General features: G+C 42.5%; 1 protein-coding gene across 4 annotated transcripts in view; it reads left to right on the top strand.

Annotated features, from left to right (window-relative positions):
- Positions 1–338: 338 nt before the first annotated feature.
- EMILIN2 (elastin microfibril interfacer 2) overlaps positions 339–15,026 on the top strand; it is a 79,812-nt gene continuing 65,124 nt past the window's right edge. For 2 of the 4 annotated variants that reach the window (XM_061596234.1, XM_061596223.1), the window contains exons 1-2: positions 339–1,048; positions 7,381–7,503. In XM_061596234.1, the coding sequence (XP_061452218.1) occupies positions 933–1,048; positions 7,381–7,503 (239 nt within the window). In that variant the 5' untranslated portion in view covers positions 339–932. The remainder of the gene's footprint in view (positions 1,049–7,380; positions 7,504–15,026) is intronic. The other 2 variants (XM_061596201.1, XM_061596212.1) reach the window with 2 other exon arrangements.

The following is a 15,026-nucleotide window of genomic DNA, read 5'->3' as shown; positions in this document are numbered from 1 at the left end:
TGAGTACTCTCACAAAAAAAGGCTGTTAAGAATATCTTATGGGGCAAATTACTTGACTAGTGGGGGGGCAGTGTGCAGGCTGCTTGTGCAGTAGGAAAAAAAAGATTAGAACAAACCCTGGTATCCCTGTATTCCCCATGACGGATAATCGGGCCACCTTGGCAAAAGTCAGCAGTCTCCATTTATTATTTTTAGGAGTACTTGCTGAGTTGCGTAAGATTGTTCTTGGAAAAGAAGAAGGCTCAACCAGTCCTCAGCTGAAAGGAAAGAAAGGGGTGGGGGGGAGCAGTGGCCGCAAGAGGAGATTCCTCTGCCTTTGGCTCACAATGGCGCACGTGCTATTAGATGATCACGCAGATTCAGAAAGACGCTCTCTGTGTGCACGCGAGTGTACATACACGAGGGATTGTTCGTGCTGAGCGTCCGAGAACACCACGAGCAGCAGAAAGGGCCTGCCACGAGTCGGTTTCTCACGAGCGCTCTGTTTGGAACTTTCGAGGCACAATCCGCCAAGGAATGCTGCCCTGAAGTGATTTGTGCACACGCACCCCGGGCAACAGTGGGAAAAGAGGAAGGGGCTGTGCGCTGACCAGAACAGAAGTGAGGCGCAGCGGGAACTGGTCACCCTTCGGCTTGGGGTGTGTGAACTGGAGGGCGGTAACTTTGGAAGAACTAACGGGGGTGGGGAGGAGGAGGTTGAAGATTCTTGCGTCAGTAAAAGACCTTCGCTGAAGCTAAAAGGGGAATAAGAAGAGTCCACGGGGAAGCGAAAGATAGGCGAGTCAAGAAGAAAAATAGGAGAGGAAGGGGGAAGAGTCCAAGGAGACAGAAGCCTTCTGGAAGGCAACTAAAACTCAGGCGTGTCTCTCCCTTGCGCCTCGTCGGTTTCCTCGCGAGCCAAGTGAGCCGGTGGCGAGCCAGCTCTGGCGGGAATGGAGCTGCGCCCGAAGCCCCTCAGGTGGACTATCGTGCTTCTCCTGTCTCTCTGCGGCTGCCTCGGCCAGTCCAGGCCGGTCTTGCGCTCCAGTCGGCCTGGCGTCAGAAGCAAGTAAGTGCCTGCCTATCTCCCTCCCCAGCTTGGTTTTTCCTCAGCCTCCCGCTCCGGCCCTCGTTCAAGTGGAGCCGCCAGTCCTGGGGCGAGAGCTTTAGCCCTGATTCTCCCTCCCCCCGGGCCCGATAACTTTAGGGGACGTGGGTCTGACTAGAAAAAAAGAGTCGCAGAGGTACAAGAAACCCGATGGCAGCAACCTGCCTGCAAATGGGCAAGTCGGAGCAAGTGAAACGGCAGCATCTGTGGGGAAAGAGAAAATTGCTGGACTAGTACGTCCAGGGAATCTCCTCACTACCCAGAGTGGCCAGATTCAGCTTTGGTGGAGCTCAGAAGTTGCCGCGCTTTCTAATAGAGGTTAGGCAGAATTCACATGTGTGCACGTTTTATCACCCCATCTGCCACCATTTAATGAGTCCCAATGTGAACAAAAATGACTGTTATACAACTGAAAAGTATGTTGTTTTACATTGCTTGAGGTGGTAGGAGCTCTTTTTGCAGTGCTTATGTGATTCTATTATTGTTTCTTTTGAAGGTTTTTACCCTGCCTTGGATCAAATGATCCTCAAGGTGGCTAACAGCAGGTTGCAGTTATTTAAACAGAAAACACTACAGTCAACTCTTGTACCCCACAACCATATGCACACAATCCAGCAGCCCTTAGTTCTCTGGCTGAGGTTAAGGCCAGACTCTGAACTTAGGCAGTGGACTTTTTAGATAGTAATTTGGCAAGCCAGCCCTGCTGCATTGGGATGCCATTTGGGACTTCTGCCCCAAAGTACTGCCCTGATAGCCCCACAAATTAAAACCATAATCTGCTTCCCTTCAGTTCTGCAATCCGAGGACAACTGGCAGATAGATCTGAGATCTTTCTGGCAGGAAAAGAGGAAGCAAGTCCCTGAGCTGTTTCTTCTCTGGTCAATAGGCAAGTCTGGCCTTGCTGTGGTGTCCTTTCTGGAAGGCGGTAGTGGAAACCCCCATTACTGGGCAACATTGTGATGGCCAGGGCTGGCTCAAGACACTTTGCCTCCTGAGGCAAAGGTCATGATCCTTCCCCAGCCCCCACCCGGCCACCATTTTATGTACAGAAACTGACTGGACTGGCAATTGAATCTTATATCAATGCTGGCAATGGGATAGCATCCTCTACTGCACCCAAGGGGAGCAGACTACTTTAGGTGTACATGCCAGACTGTGGCACACACTGTTGTGATCTCCAACAGAGAGGAATGGCCAAGTGCTCAAGAGGAACTTCCAAGGGTGTTGCTGGTGCTTTCCTTAGTATTTGCCATCTTAGGTGATTGCCTCCCTATGTCTAATGATAGGGCTGGTCCTGGTGATGGCTGATGAAATATATTTCATACATGCCAGTCATCACTTAATGTTGCAGTTTGATAACTGAATATGTTCAGGGATGGTGGGCTTGGGAGGTAAGAAGCCACTTCTCTTGAGCAGTGAGTGAGGGCGATTTGATCCCCTTACTGGTATAGCACAGTGGGGAGGAGAGCCAGGCTGGGAGTCCAGTCTGTGAGTTAAAATCCCCACTTGTGTCTCCTGGGTGTAACAGGCCAGCTAAGGATCACCCCCACAGTGAGTGGCTCAGGGGTTACGTGCCCTGCCACCTGTGCAGCCGTGGGCAAGCTGCATAGTCCCAAGGAACCCAGTTGCACCCCAGCTGGCAGTTGCGGACAAGGAAGGGGCTGTGGCAAGCTGAGCAGGCCCTAGCCAGCTGGGGAGGACTAGCCTCAGAGGGAGGCAATGGTAAAAACCCCTCTGAATACCGCTTACCATGAAAACCCTGTTCATAGGGTTGCCCTAAGTCGGGATCGACTTGAAGGCAGTCCATTTCCATTTCACTGGTATGTATGGCTGCTGGCTTGTAAGAGCACACACACATTGCCTCCACCATTAGCTTTTGTCTCCTGCTGGTAAATGGATTAATCCCTCATGGCTGCTGCTCAGTTAATGGAAGTCTCTCTCTTCCTCTTAGCTCCCAGCATACCATCTCATCCACTCCCACTTTCTGTGTTTACTCATATAAAGTTATTTCAGACTGTGACAGCTCCATATTATATATTGGAAGCCCCTTAGTTTAGTTCACAGATCTTACCAAATAAACAATGGTTAACAAATAGGGACAGCCCCACCATTAAGCAGAATGTTGCAATTACCTCAGTTGACATGCTGGAGGACTACCCCTGCTGCTCCCCACCTATGATGACTGAACCCCTCCTCCCCAGCCATTCCTCTCTGTTGGAGATTGTGCACCACAGGCCTATCATACAGTCCCTAAAGAAGCCAAGTAAGATGCAAGTACAGCCAGGTTCTCTAAATGGAATGGATGGTGGTGGAATGGGGTCCATCTTCTCTTTTACCTCAGGTAGCAAAATGTCTTGGCCTAGACCAGTTGACAAAGCGTGTGGTATGACAGACCTCAAAAACTGTGTCTGCATATGCCCTATTTGGTAGGGTAGCTGAGCAGTGACTGACATAAATGTTCAACCAAAACACACAATCTACATGTGTTTCATGGACAAGTTGAACACTGGTTGATGTATAAACAATGTGGGGATTCAGGCTCCAGGTTTCTATGATCAGGTATGCCAGTGCCAAACAAATGCTGTTTTGGTACCTAGTTGTGGCCCTTTCTTCTGGCTTCTAGAAGAATCAGAAAGAGGTTCTTTTTATTTTAGTATCTATTAAAGTATAACCATCGGAAACAGTGTGAGATGGGGGTATTTTATCACCCTACTTATTTAATCTATGCACTGAACATATCATACGGAAAGTGGGATTGGACCAAGATAAAGGAGGTGTGAAAACTGGAGGGAGAAATAGCAATAATTTAAGATATGCAGACAATACCATACTACTAGCAGAAACCAGTAATGATTTGAAACGAATGCTGGTGAAAGTTAAAGAGGAAAGCACAAAAGCAGGACTACAGCTGAATGTCAAGAAGACTAAAATAATGACAACAGAAGATTTATGTAACTTTAAAGTTGACAAGGAGGACATTGAACTTGTCAAGGATTATCAGTACCTTGGCACAGTCCAAAATGGAGACAATAGTCAAGAAATCAGAAGAAGGCTTGGACTGGGGAGGGCAGCTATGAGAGAACTAGAAAAGGTCCTCAAATGCAAAGATGTGTTACTGAACATTGAAGTCAGTATCATTCAGACAATGGTATTCCCGATCTCTATGTATGGATGTGAAAGTTGGACAGTGAAAAAAGCGTATAAGAGAAAAATCAACATTTGAAACGTGGTATTGGAGGCAGGGCTGGATTATCCATTAGGCTTAGTAGGCTGAAGCCTAGGGGCCCAGAGCTCTTGGGGGCCCGTGCGATCCACGGAAGCAGGACAAGAGCTGCGGATCGCAGGACAAGAGCTTCCGAACCGCCCGCCATCCCCCCACTTCACTTACCTTTTTCTCCGATGTTTTTTGCGGTTTGCCATCAATCAAAATGGCGCCTGAGGTTTCCCTAAGGGGCTGAAGCCTCTGCCGCTATGCTGGTTGATGGCACGCATGCGTGCTATACACGCGCATTGCTGCCATCAACCAAGATGGCGGCAGAAGCTTCAGCCCTTAGGGAAACCTCGGCCACCATCTTGATTGATGGCAAACCTGTGCACGCAGCTGCCAAAAAAAAAAAATTGCCTAAGAGGAGAAGGGCCCCCCAAACACCAATCAGCCTAGGGGCCCTCCTCAACTTAATCCGACCCTGATTGGAGGAGACATTTGCGGATACCATGGACTGCAAAAAAGACAAATAATTGGGTGCTAGAACAAATTAAACCAGAACTATCACTAGAAGCTAAAATGATGAAAGTGAGGTTATCATACTTTGGACGCATCATGAGAAGACATGATTCACTAGAAAAGACAATAATGCTGGGAAAAACAGAAGGGAGTAGAAAAAGTGGAAGGCCAAACAAGAGATGAATTGATTCCATAAAGGAAGCCACAGACCTGAATTTACAAGATCTGAACAGAGTGGTTCACGACAGATGCTATTGGAGGTCGCTGATTCATAGGATCGCCATAAGTCGTAATTGACTTGAAGGCACACAACTACAACAACAACAACAAAAGTATAAGAAAGAAGTGTCATTGTCACATCCATCCATTTCACACTAAATCATAAGTGAAGATCCTAATTTCCCAAGCAGTGAGTAGTTTCTCCTGGACAGAATAACCACTGGAAAGTTGTGCTGCCATTGTAATATGTTTTATCTGCAAATATTCAGAGAGAGACTGTGAAAAGCAAGCAAATTGCTTAAAATGAACAGAAAATTTGCTGATCCTCCATCACATTTCCACATAGTATAAAACCCCTACAGTCTCGCACCACCACTGCATACATCTAGCCCATCTAAACTAGGAACTCTCCAAATTCAACTGCCAACCTATATACAAAAATGTCCCTACAGGAGCACTGGACTCAGACCACATCCTGCAGGAAAATTGCCCATTCAAGGAGAAAGGATCTCCTAACCTTTAGCTCCCACTGAAGTAATGCCAATTGATAATCCCTGTTAGCAAGCAATCCCCTTAATGCTCCAAAAGATGATCTGGTACCTATAAAAGTTCTAGAGAGGCTAGAACCTGGAAAATATGATAAATGGACAGAAAGGCATACAAGATTAGTTAGTTATTAATTTTCATATTTACAAATGCATTTATGTCCCCATTCAGTATCCCCATCCCTAGTAATTTATTCACTCAGTGTCTAGTTTACATAATTGTCTTCCACAATACAGACAGTATTCACTATTTACAGAACAAAGACACTCACCAACAAAGCTATAGTCTCAGGCTTTTGATACTTGCTGGTTCCATTATAGACATTCTTTACTCAGAATAAAACAAAATCACCAGAGTTTTACCCTTTACATAAAACTGTAGACAAGCTTGGCATGCCATGATTCCATAAAGCCAAGACAGTTTGTTTCTTTTTGTTTTCAAATACAAGTTAGAATTTCCTTAAATATAACTGAACCCCATCTAGTCCTTTAGCCAATTTTTAATGGATTAATGGGGTTTCACTAACATGGGTAAGGCAAGGATAAATTAATGTGCCTTAGAACTGACTCTAGAAAGAAAAACCATAGGAGTAAAGCAAGCATTAATGCAGCTGCCTTATGAACCAGTCTCTAAAATAAGTTTGTATTTCCCTCCAGCTTCCATTTAGAGGCTCATCAACTGTCAATGCTTCTTGTCAGCATATACAACACACAGCACACTCTGTCTTCAAATTTCAGTTGCCAACTGCACGTGCCCTTGCAAAAACACAACACTCAGACTCCACCCTGCAGATAACTTGCTCATTCAGGAAAAAAATCCTAAATTTTAGATTCCTCTGTGGAAATATCAGTTGTCATCCCTAATAAGCAATCAGCTTAACAGGAGATTTGGTCACCCAGGAGTTTTACTACCAAAGAGTTGGAAAGGACTAAAGAGGCAGTTTAGCCCAGTGCCTTCCCACAAGGCCAGAGAACACGTATCCATATCCACTAGTCATCAACTTGTTGATTCCTTACGATCCATAATTAACCACTGTCCATTCCAGATTCTGTATTTTGTAGCTTCAGTTTCAGGTTACACAGTAGCACCTTTGTATTCTTCATGTTCTAAAATCAAGCTGTAAGTAAGGCTGGGTAATTGTTCATGTTTAAGGCCACCATGTAGCTACAGGATGTGCAGCAATTTCTAAGCCACTGTTGTTATCTTAACTGCTTCATAAGAAACTATACTGGTGGTATGGGATGTGTATCTGGTAACTTAAATAATTTACATTTGTTCATATAGGAAGAGCAGAAGACAGATTTTGCTACCTCATCCTGGGTTCAAACACACTTTACCTCTCAGTTTCAGCCTCTATTCCAGCTTTTCCCAACCAGTGTGCCTCCAGGTGTTGTTGGACCACAACTTCCATCAGCCTCAGCCAATGGTCAGGAAAGATGGGAGTTGTGGTCCAACAACATCTGGAGGCACACTGGTTGGGAAAGGCTTCTCTATTTGGTCAGCAGTTGCTATATTTAGTGAGAATATATGTCTCAAATATTTGCATTTTATTGTTTTCGAGTAAGCTGGTACTACATTCCCTACATCTCCTGACTGTTGTACAATTTTGACCTTACATCTCCTTCATGTATTAGGCTAGTGGTGAAAAAACCTGATAATTACAAGTCTGCCTTGACTGCCTCCTGAATAGAACACTTGTTGTTGCATATTTGACCCAGACAAATGGCTTAATAACCTGCATTGTTTGCTGCCTTAACAGTGTGTCTGTCTTGCTCTTGTCTCCCTTTCTTCTTCTCCCTTCCAGAAACTGGTGTGCCTACATAGTGAACAAGAATGTGAGCTGCTCTGTGCTGGATGGCACTGAGAGTTTTGTTCAAGTTCAGTACAAATGTGCCTGGAACCAGATCCCCTGCCCACACACTCCTGTGTAAGTAACTAAGAAAGACAAGGAGGAGAGTTGGTGGGTGGGGAAATATTTGGTCATCTTTCCAGCAATGAGGTATTTCCATATGTAGGCAAAAAAATCCTCTGCTTCATCATCACCCAACTTAATAAGGCTGTGGGATTGTTCATGTTTAAAATCTTCACCATGTAGTACTTCATGAGGATATGCACCATTTTGTGACATCTGATTTCTAAACCACAGTATAAGCTGAACAGAGCTAGCTCTTTTTATTACAAACACAAGACAGCTGAAACTAATTAGAGCTATGTTGCCTCTATTGTCAACAGATAATGCAACAAGTTACCATACATTATTCAGACAAAAGAAGGAAATTGCAAAAACATTATCCTTGCATAGCTAATTTGGGGTTGGCATCAGTTAAATATTTTTTTTAAAGTTGATTAAAGTTGGAGCAATTAGTACCTGAATTTTTGTGGAAGCTTTGTGAACACCTGCTGTTGAGCACAATTGCATTCCTTGGCCTACATTCACCTGCAGGCTGTAGTCATGCACAGCAGTCATAAACTTAGCTGTAAATCAGTGCAGGTCCTCTTCTTTGAAATGCCTGGGAGAAAGCCAACGTTTCCAGTAATTTTGAGCCAATAATTTTTTGCAATGTGTGTTATGCTGTGATCCAAACGGACAAAAACAGAGCTTGGAAAAGTTACTTTTTTGAACTACAACTCCCATCAGCCCCAGCAAGCATGGCCACTGGATTGGGCTGATGGGAGTTGTAGTTCAAAAAAGTAACTTTTCCAAGCTCTGGAAAAGACATGGACTATAAATAGGGGCTATAATTTTATTGAACAGGATATATAGCCGTTGAAGTAGCTATTTGAATGGACCATCAGGTACCCAGCCTTAAGAGATGTTGCCAAGTGTGCCAAAATGCACCCCATCATTTGCTCTCAAAATAAGAAGCAGTTTGAAGGTCTGGACAACTATTTTACTCACTTACCAGGAGTACCTTCCCAACTGACTTCCCCCCCTCACTGTAATATTCTGAGTTTCAGAAGCTGCCCAATATATATATTTGAGCAGAACTAAACATTTACTGTAAACCACTGGATTCCAAACTCTGTGTTTGCTGCTGACATGGAAAGTGGTAGTGTGTGTGCATGGGAGGAACAGGACTAGATTTTCGGGAGAGAAGCAAGAGGTGGGATCGCACTGTGTTCTGTCAACAGCTTTCCCTCTGCAACTTTCTCTGCCAGCTGTTTTTCTTTTAGCTGGGATTTTGAGACATATTTGCCAAAACAAGTAAGGAGACATGCCTGGATGGCTGAGAGGAAAATTGGTTGGTGGCAGAAGGATTAAGCGCATTTCCCATCCTCCACTTCTCTCTTGCAACTGCATCCTCCCACTACTGCTTTTCACAATCAGTGGAAATATATGTTTTGGAATCTCATGGAGAATAGTCATAGCTCAGTAGTAGAGCTTCTACTTTATAGACAGAAGGTTGAGATTCAGTCCCTGGCATCTCTCAAGAGGTCTGGGAGAGTCCCCTGTCTGAAACCCTGGAGAGCCACTGCCAGTAAGTGTAGACAATACTGAGTTAGATTGACCAATGATTTAACTCTGTACAAGGCAGCTTCCTATGTTCCTATGTATCACATATGTGAAGGGGAGGAACTGTTGCTTGCCAGTCTGGAATGCTTACACTCAAGGTACACGCTTCTGGTCTTGCTAGTTCATTTCTTAAGAGGGGGAAAACTGGGAGAAGGGCATATGAAAACATTCCAGAATAGTCTATTGGCTTCAATGAAACTATCCTAGAATAAATTGTTAACTGAAAGTATGGTCTTACTGTCAAATGGAAATTAAGTACCCCGAAACCTCTTCTGCTAAGTGTGACTGTATTTGGAAGAATGCAGGTACTATTTTTTGTCCCAAATTTGCATTCATTATTTCTTCACAGTTATGTGAAAAGAGGCATAGAATTAGTTTTCACTTCTGATGTATCCATTTTGGGTTTAAGTTCTGATAGTAGTTAAATATCCTAGCAAGTTGTACACGGTAATCCTATACAAGTATGCATTGGTACCTACTCCCTTGTAAGGTTGTGTAAAGCTGCAACCAGTAATCAAAGTTTTGTGTCATGCTTTGGATTTTGCAACACATTTATTTTTGCCAAAAAGTGGTTTGCCTTTGCCAAAAAAGTAGCTCAAACTAAACTGAACATGAACAACATCAACATAATAAGAGGAAGTTGTGGAGAGCTGCTCTCTGTATAATGTTCTCTGTTTATTCTTTTCATAATATTTTAACTTAATGGACCACTTCAAAGTATTTTAAAGAGAGAAAGAGGAAGACAGGATTGGGTTGACTGGTGACGAGAGATTGAAGCTGTAGTCCTATGCACATTTATTGAGGGTAGCTCCACTGAACACAGTGGGACTTTCAAATAAACATATATATGATTGCACTGCAAATGAATATAATTGCTAGGGAGATCTGGGCAGATACCTTCACTGGGGTGAGAGAGACCAGCATGGTGGGTAGCAGCAATGATGCTAGACTTCACTTTGTGTTCCTATATCCACGGTGCAACTAGGACTGACTTAGAAATATAGCTGCCATTTCCACTAAAAGATATATACAAGATGAAAAGAACCATTGGCTTCCCTCTTTCTGGGGTAAAGCCCATATCGCTGTTGTGAATGTTACGTTACGGTAGCCTAGCGTAATTACAATTCTGTAAACTGGAAAAAGATAGTAAGTGTTAAAAAACCCACATTATAAGGTCTTATCTTTCTTAGAAAATATATTAAATTTCTTGCTTTGATTTGAGTCGCTGTGGAACCACAGTTTTAGGTCAGGCTTCAGCAACATTGCAAGGGAGAGGGGAACAACTGTCATGATTGCATAGTTGTGGTATACTCTGTAAAGAATGGGTCTTTGCTACCCTTCTGCCTCTAATCATCTGAAAATGAAATGAGCTTGTGCCAGTGAAGTAGAGAGCTTGGGAGCTATTATGTCATTGACTCAGGTCAATTGGCTGTAGAGCATTTTGGTCATCAGTGAATCAACCAACAAAGCTGAAAATTTTTTATTGATGAGTCATGGTTTCTGAGTCTCTTTAGAGAGCAAACTATCTAGTTGTACCACCAGACTTTTGGGTAAATGGAAAGCTAATCATAGCTAACACATATCATAGGATATGTGCTCTGATATATGCATCCTTGATATTCTGAATCATCAGAATGTAGATTACTCCCTTAACTTTACAGTCTACCCAACTTTTAGGAGCTAACTCTTTCCGTCAGTGCAATGATTTCTACTTGTGCAACAGAACTTGCCTGCCTCCTCCCCAGTGCTCCCCCATAATCTGTTCTGGGTTTCCCCCCAAACCTCCAATAAGATTTGGGGAGGGTACATGCATGAGGAGTGGAGAGTTTCACTGTGCAAGCAGAAATCTTTGCACTGACAGAATAAGTTAGTTGGATACCACAAAGAGAAGTTTCCAATCCTTGAGATATATGTCCATCAATTTTTTTTCTAGATAAACATGTCAATTAATCCAACTCATCAAGTCTACTAAGTCCAGTAACTTCAAATCGCTCTTCTTCCATTATCCGTATTGGTTCCATCTTCCATCTTTACGCACCCAATAATCTTGCTGTCATAGTCATATAATAAGAGTCTGATAGGAATTTCCTTTTTCACAGCTATCTTCTTGCCATCAATTCCGAACATATCACTGAAGTATTGTTGCAAAGCCGCATCTCTGTTCCTCTTTTTTACATGATACACTAGCACATCTCTTGAAGATTTTTCCATTGACACAAAACAGGGATTAATTCTGTTAGCTTTCTCCATTTCAAGTTCCATCAAATCCTTCCAGTCCAGGAATTTTTTTTGAACCGATAATATCTTTATCTCCAATCTCTTCAATTCCTTCAGGGACAGCGCTGAGTTCCAAACCGTAATATTTGTCTCCAGGATCCATCACAGCCAGGAAATCCAAATCTTTTTCCATGTCCATATTTAATCCAATCTCCATAGTTTGAACCTTGCCTTTAATTTCTCTTTCATCCTTTTTTGGTTTTCCAGATCTATCTTTATTCTCCTTTCTCATAGAATCCTGAATTTCTTTCAGCTCCTGTCTCATTTCGTCAAATTCAATTCTCAACGCTTGACTATTATTTCTCAGTTCTTGTTTTATTGAGTTAATCCCATTCATTATTTTCTGAAACATGTCTAAAGATAAAGTCCCTTCTTGTACATCCATGATCTTCTTAATTGTCATTCTTAAAGCCAAAGGAACAAAACTCCTTCAATTTTCAATGTCCCAGGCAAAGAGCAGTTTATTTCTTTATCCAGTTACAAAGGAGTTAATCTTTCAGACCAACTGGCGTCACACTCTAGACAGCCCTTATCTCTTATATGCCCAGAAGTGCAAAAACAGCTTTAGTTCACAGCGTCCAAATAACTAGTAGCAGAAAGAATGAGCAGATTCGTCAAAAAAAAGTAGATCAGAAAAAATAGTCCCAGACATATATTACACAAAAGTCTTATAAATCAAAAAGAAAACCCTCATCCGTTGTAATCTTTATAATGCTATTTTCCATGTCAGCTTTTTGCAATAAAAAAGATAGGCTATTTTTATTTTCTTCCCCCTTAGTTCCGTGAGTAAAAGAGAAGGAAAGTTTTGACTCACCCAGGTTTTCTTAATTGCTGGTTCTTTGACAAATCTCTTTAGCTGTATAGATAAGAAAGTAATAAGCGTAGACAGGAGAATGCTTGCCTGTTAGACCGTTTTTCTTTAAAGAAAAAAAAACGGGTCTCTTATTCAGCTGAGCTAGCTAGAAATCCTCGCTCCGTCCGAGCTGCTGGAAGACCTTCTTTCACAGACAATTCTGACGAATTCCAGTCTCCAACAATCACAACAAAGCTGTGTGGGAAATCTCACGTTTCTTCCTTATCCGGAAGAAATTATCCCCAGTCAAAAAAGACCCTTCTGACTGGATTTAAAACTGAAAAAGTTTCATCCAAGACGGGAGCCCGTCTCAGAGGCTGCACAGGCGGAGGGATCCTCCTGGGAAGTCCCCCCTCTCCTCCTTCAGAGTTGGCCACAAGGAGGAATTTGGATGCATTCGCTTCTTTCAATTAGTAGGGCCATGTCATGTGCTGATGCCAGGCCAGTCAGCTAACTACAGTTCAGTATTGTGTTCAGACCCTAAACTGAGATCTATCTTAACTATGGTTTATGGAAACAAGCCACATTTATAAAGGTTTGAAGCTGGCTTGTTCCACACTTAAGGTTAACCATAGTCCGCCCAGGTTTAGCCTTAATTCTAACCTGTGGTTATTCAAAAACAAGTCAAAGCTTTCAGTCTCTTCCTTGCAGCTGCACCAGCAGAGGAAGGAGAAGGTTAACACACAAATACTAATGTTACATCTGATTAATGTGGATCATATGTGCATCAATGCATGGGATAAGCTTGAATGCCTTGAGATAAAAATGGTTTGAGCAGAGTGAATGCATGTTTGAAATTATCTGTCCTAAACTGATGGCTGAAAAAGGCATCATATACTTTTAAGTTGTCTGAAATTTGTTCAAATAAAATGAGAGTAAAAATTGGTTTTAAATGTCTCAAAAATATCTACAAAATGAGCATTACTATTAAATAATCCGGGGCAAGGACTACTGGATGGTCCAGGAAAATATTTTTCTGTAGAGGCTCCACCTTGCTGACTACACAGGGAATGCTGCTGAGGGACAGTGTATTGAGGGCAAAAGGAGGATTTAAATGATTTTTAATATCTTGGCATGTTTGTTTGATTATCTCAGATTGCTGGGTGGGATGAACTTTTCTGGCCATGTGTCATTGGCCTAAAATTGCCTGTCTTTGTCTGTAAACACTGAACAACAGACTCTTTCTTTTCTGTGGGTTGCAAAGGGATTTATTTAAATCATGCATAATTCATAACTTAATAAATAATTCCAAAAATCTCTGTACTAATGCAGCTCATACACAAGTACACATGTTTGGGCTTTGATAATACTTGATGGAGTTTTAAACAAGCTATTTTTTGTATCCATTTCTGGACAAATGCTTAAGTAATGTTAAAATTCTGTATCTTTCATAACGTAACTCCGTGTACTTCCAGACAAATAGAAATACATCTTCTTACTGCTGCTGAGCATGAGGGTCATATCTTCATGGTCCAGAACCTATCAAACTTTTTCTGTCTTCCAGTAACATTTTGTTTCTACTGCTATAGTACTGACATGGGTAATATGAGGATTAGTAGCCAATGTGGTGCCGTCCAGATGTTTTGGATTACAGCTCCAATTAGCCCCAGCCAGCATGGCCAATGGACATAACACATAGAAGGCATCATGTTGGCTGTCCCGAGATACAGCATTGTTTTTAGGGCTGTGGTGTTCTTAAGTTACAGTTTGTTGCTTCATGATTTCTCTAAACTGCTGGTTATCTGAAGTCCACATGAACTACTGCTTTGTCACAGCTGAAGTTGTTCTCACATTTGTATATAACTGGACGTATACTTTATTTTTCCTTATGGCTATGGTTCTTAAGTGTTGTTATTTTGTGTCACACTCTAGTGCTTTTTTATTCTTTTATTATTATTATTATTATTATATCCTGCCCTTCCTCCCAGCAGGACCCCACGGTGGCAAACAAAAGCACTAAAAACACTTTAAAACATCATAAAAACAGACTTTAAAATACATTAAAACAAAACAACTTTAAAAACATTTTTTAAAAAATCTTTAAAGACATCTTAAAAAGAAGGTTAAAAAAATATTGTTTTTTTTTAAAGAAGTTTAAAAACATATTTAAAAGCAATTCCAACACAGAAGCAGACTGGGATAAGGTCTCTACTTAAAAGGCTTGTTGAAAGTGGAAGGTCTTCAATAGGCGCCAAAAAGATAACAGAGATGGTGCCTGTCTAATCTTTAAGGGTAGGGAGTTCCACAGGGTAGGTACTGCCACACTTAATGTCTGTTTCCTATGTTGTGCAGAACAGACCTCCTGATAAGATGGTATCTGCAGGAGGCCCCCACTTGCAGAGCACAGTGATTGACTGGGTATATAAGGGATAAGAAGGTCTTTCAGGTATCTCGGTCCCAAGCTGTATAGGGCTTTGTACACCAAAGCTAGAACCTTGAGCTTGGCCTGGTAGCAAATGGGCAGGCAGTGCAGTTCTTTCAACAGCAGGGTGACATGTTGGTGATACCCTGCTCCAGTGAGCAGTCTCGCAGCTGCATTTTGCACCAGCTGCAGCTTCCGGAGCAGCCTCAAGGGCAGCCCCAAATAGAGTGCATTACAGTAATCCAGCCTGGAGGTTACCGGTGCATGGACAAAAGTGGATCTAGAAACAGCCACAGCTATCTTACCAGCTGAAGCTGGTAAAAGGCACTCCTAGATACTGAGGCCACCTGGGCCTCTAGCAACAAAGATGGATCCAGGAGGACCCCCAGACTATGGACCTGCTCTTTCAGAGGGAGTATGACCCCATCCAAAGCAGACAAATGA

This window comes from Rhineura floridana, chromosome 1 (genome assembly GCF_030035675.1).
Source record: "Rhineura floridana isolate rRhiFlo1 chromosome 1, rRhiFlo1.hap2, whole genome shotgun sequence".
Lineage (NCBI taxonomy): Eukaryota > Metazoa > Chordata > Lepidosauria > Squamata > Rhineuridae > Rhineura > Rhineura floridana.
Note: the sequence above shows the minus strand (reverse complement) of the source record. Positions and strands in the feature narration are given on the sequence as shown.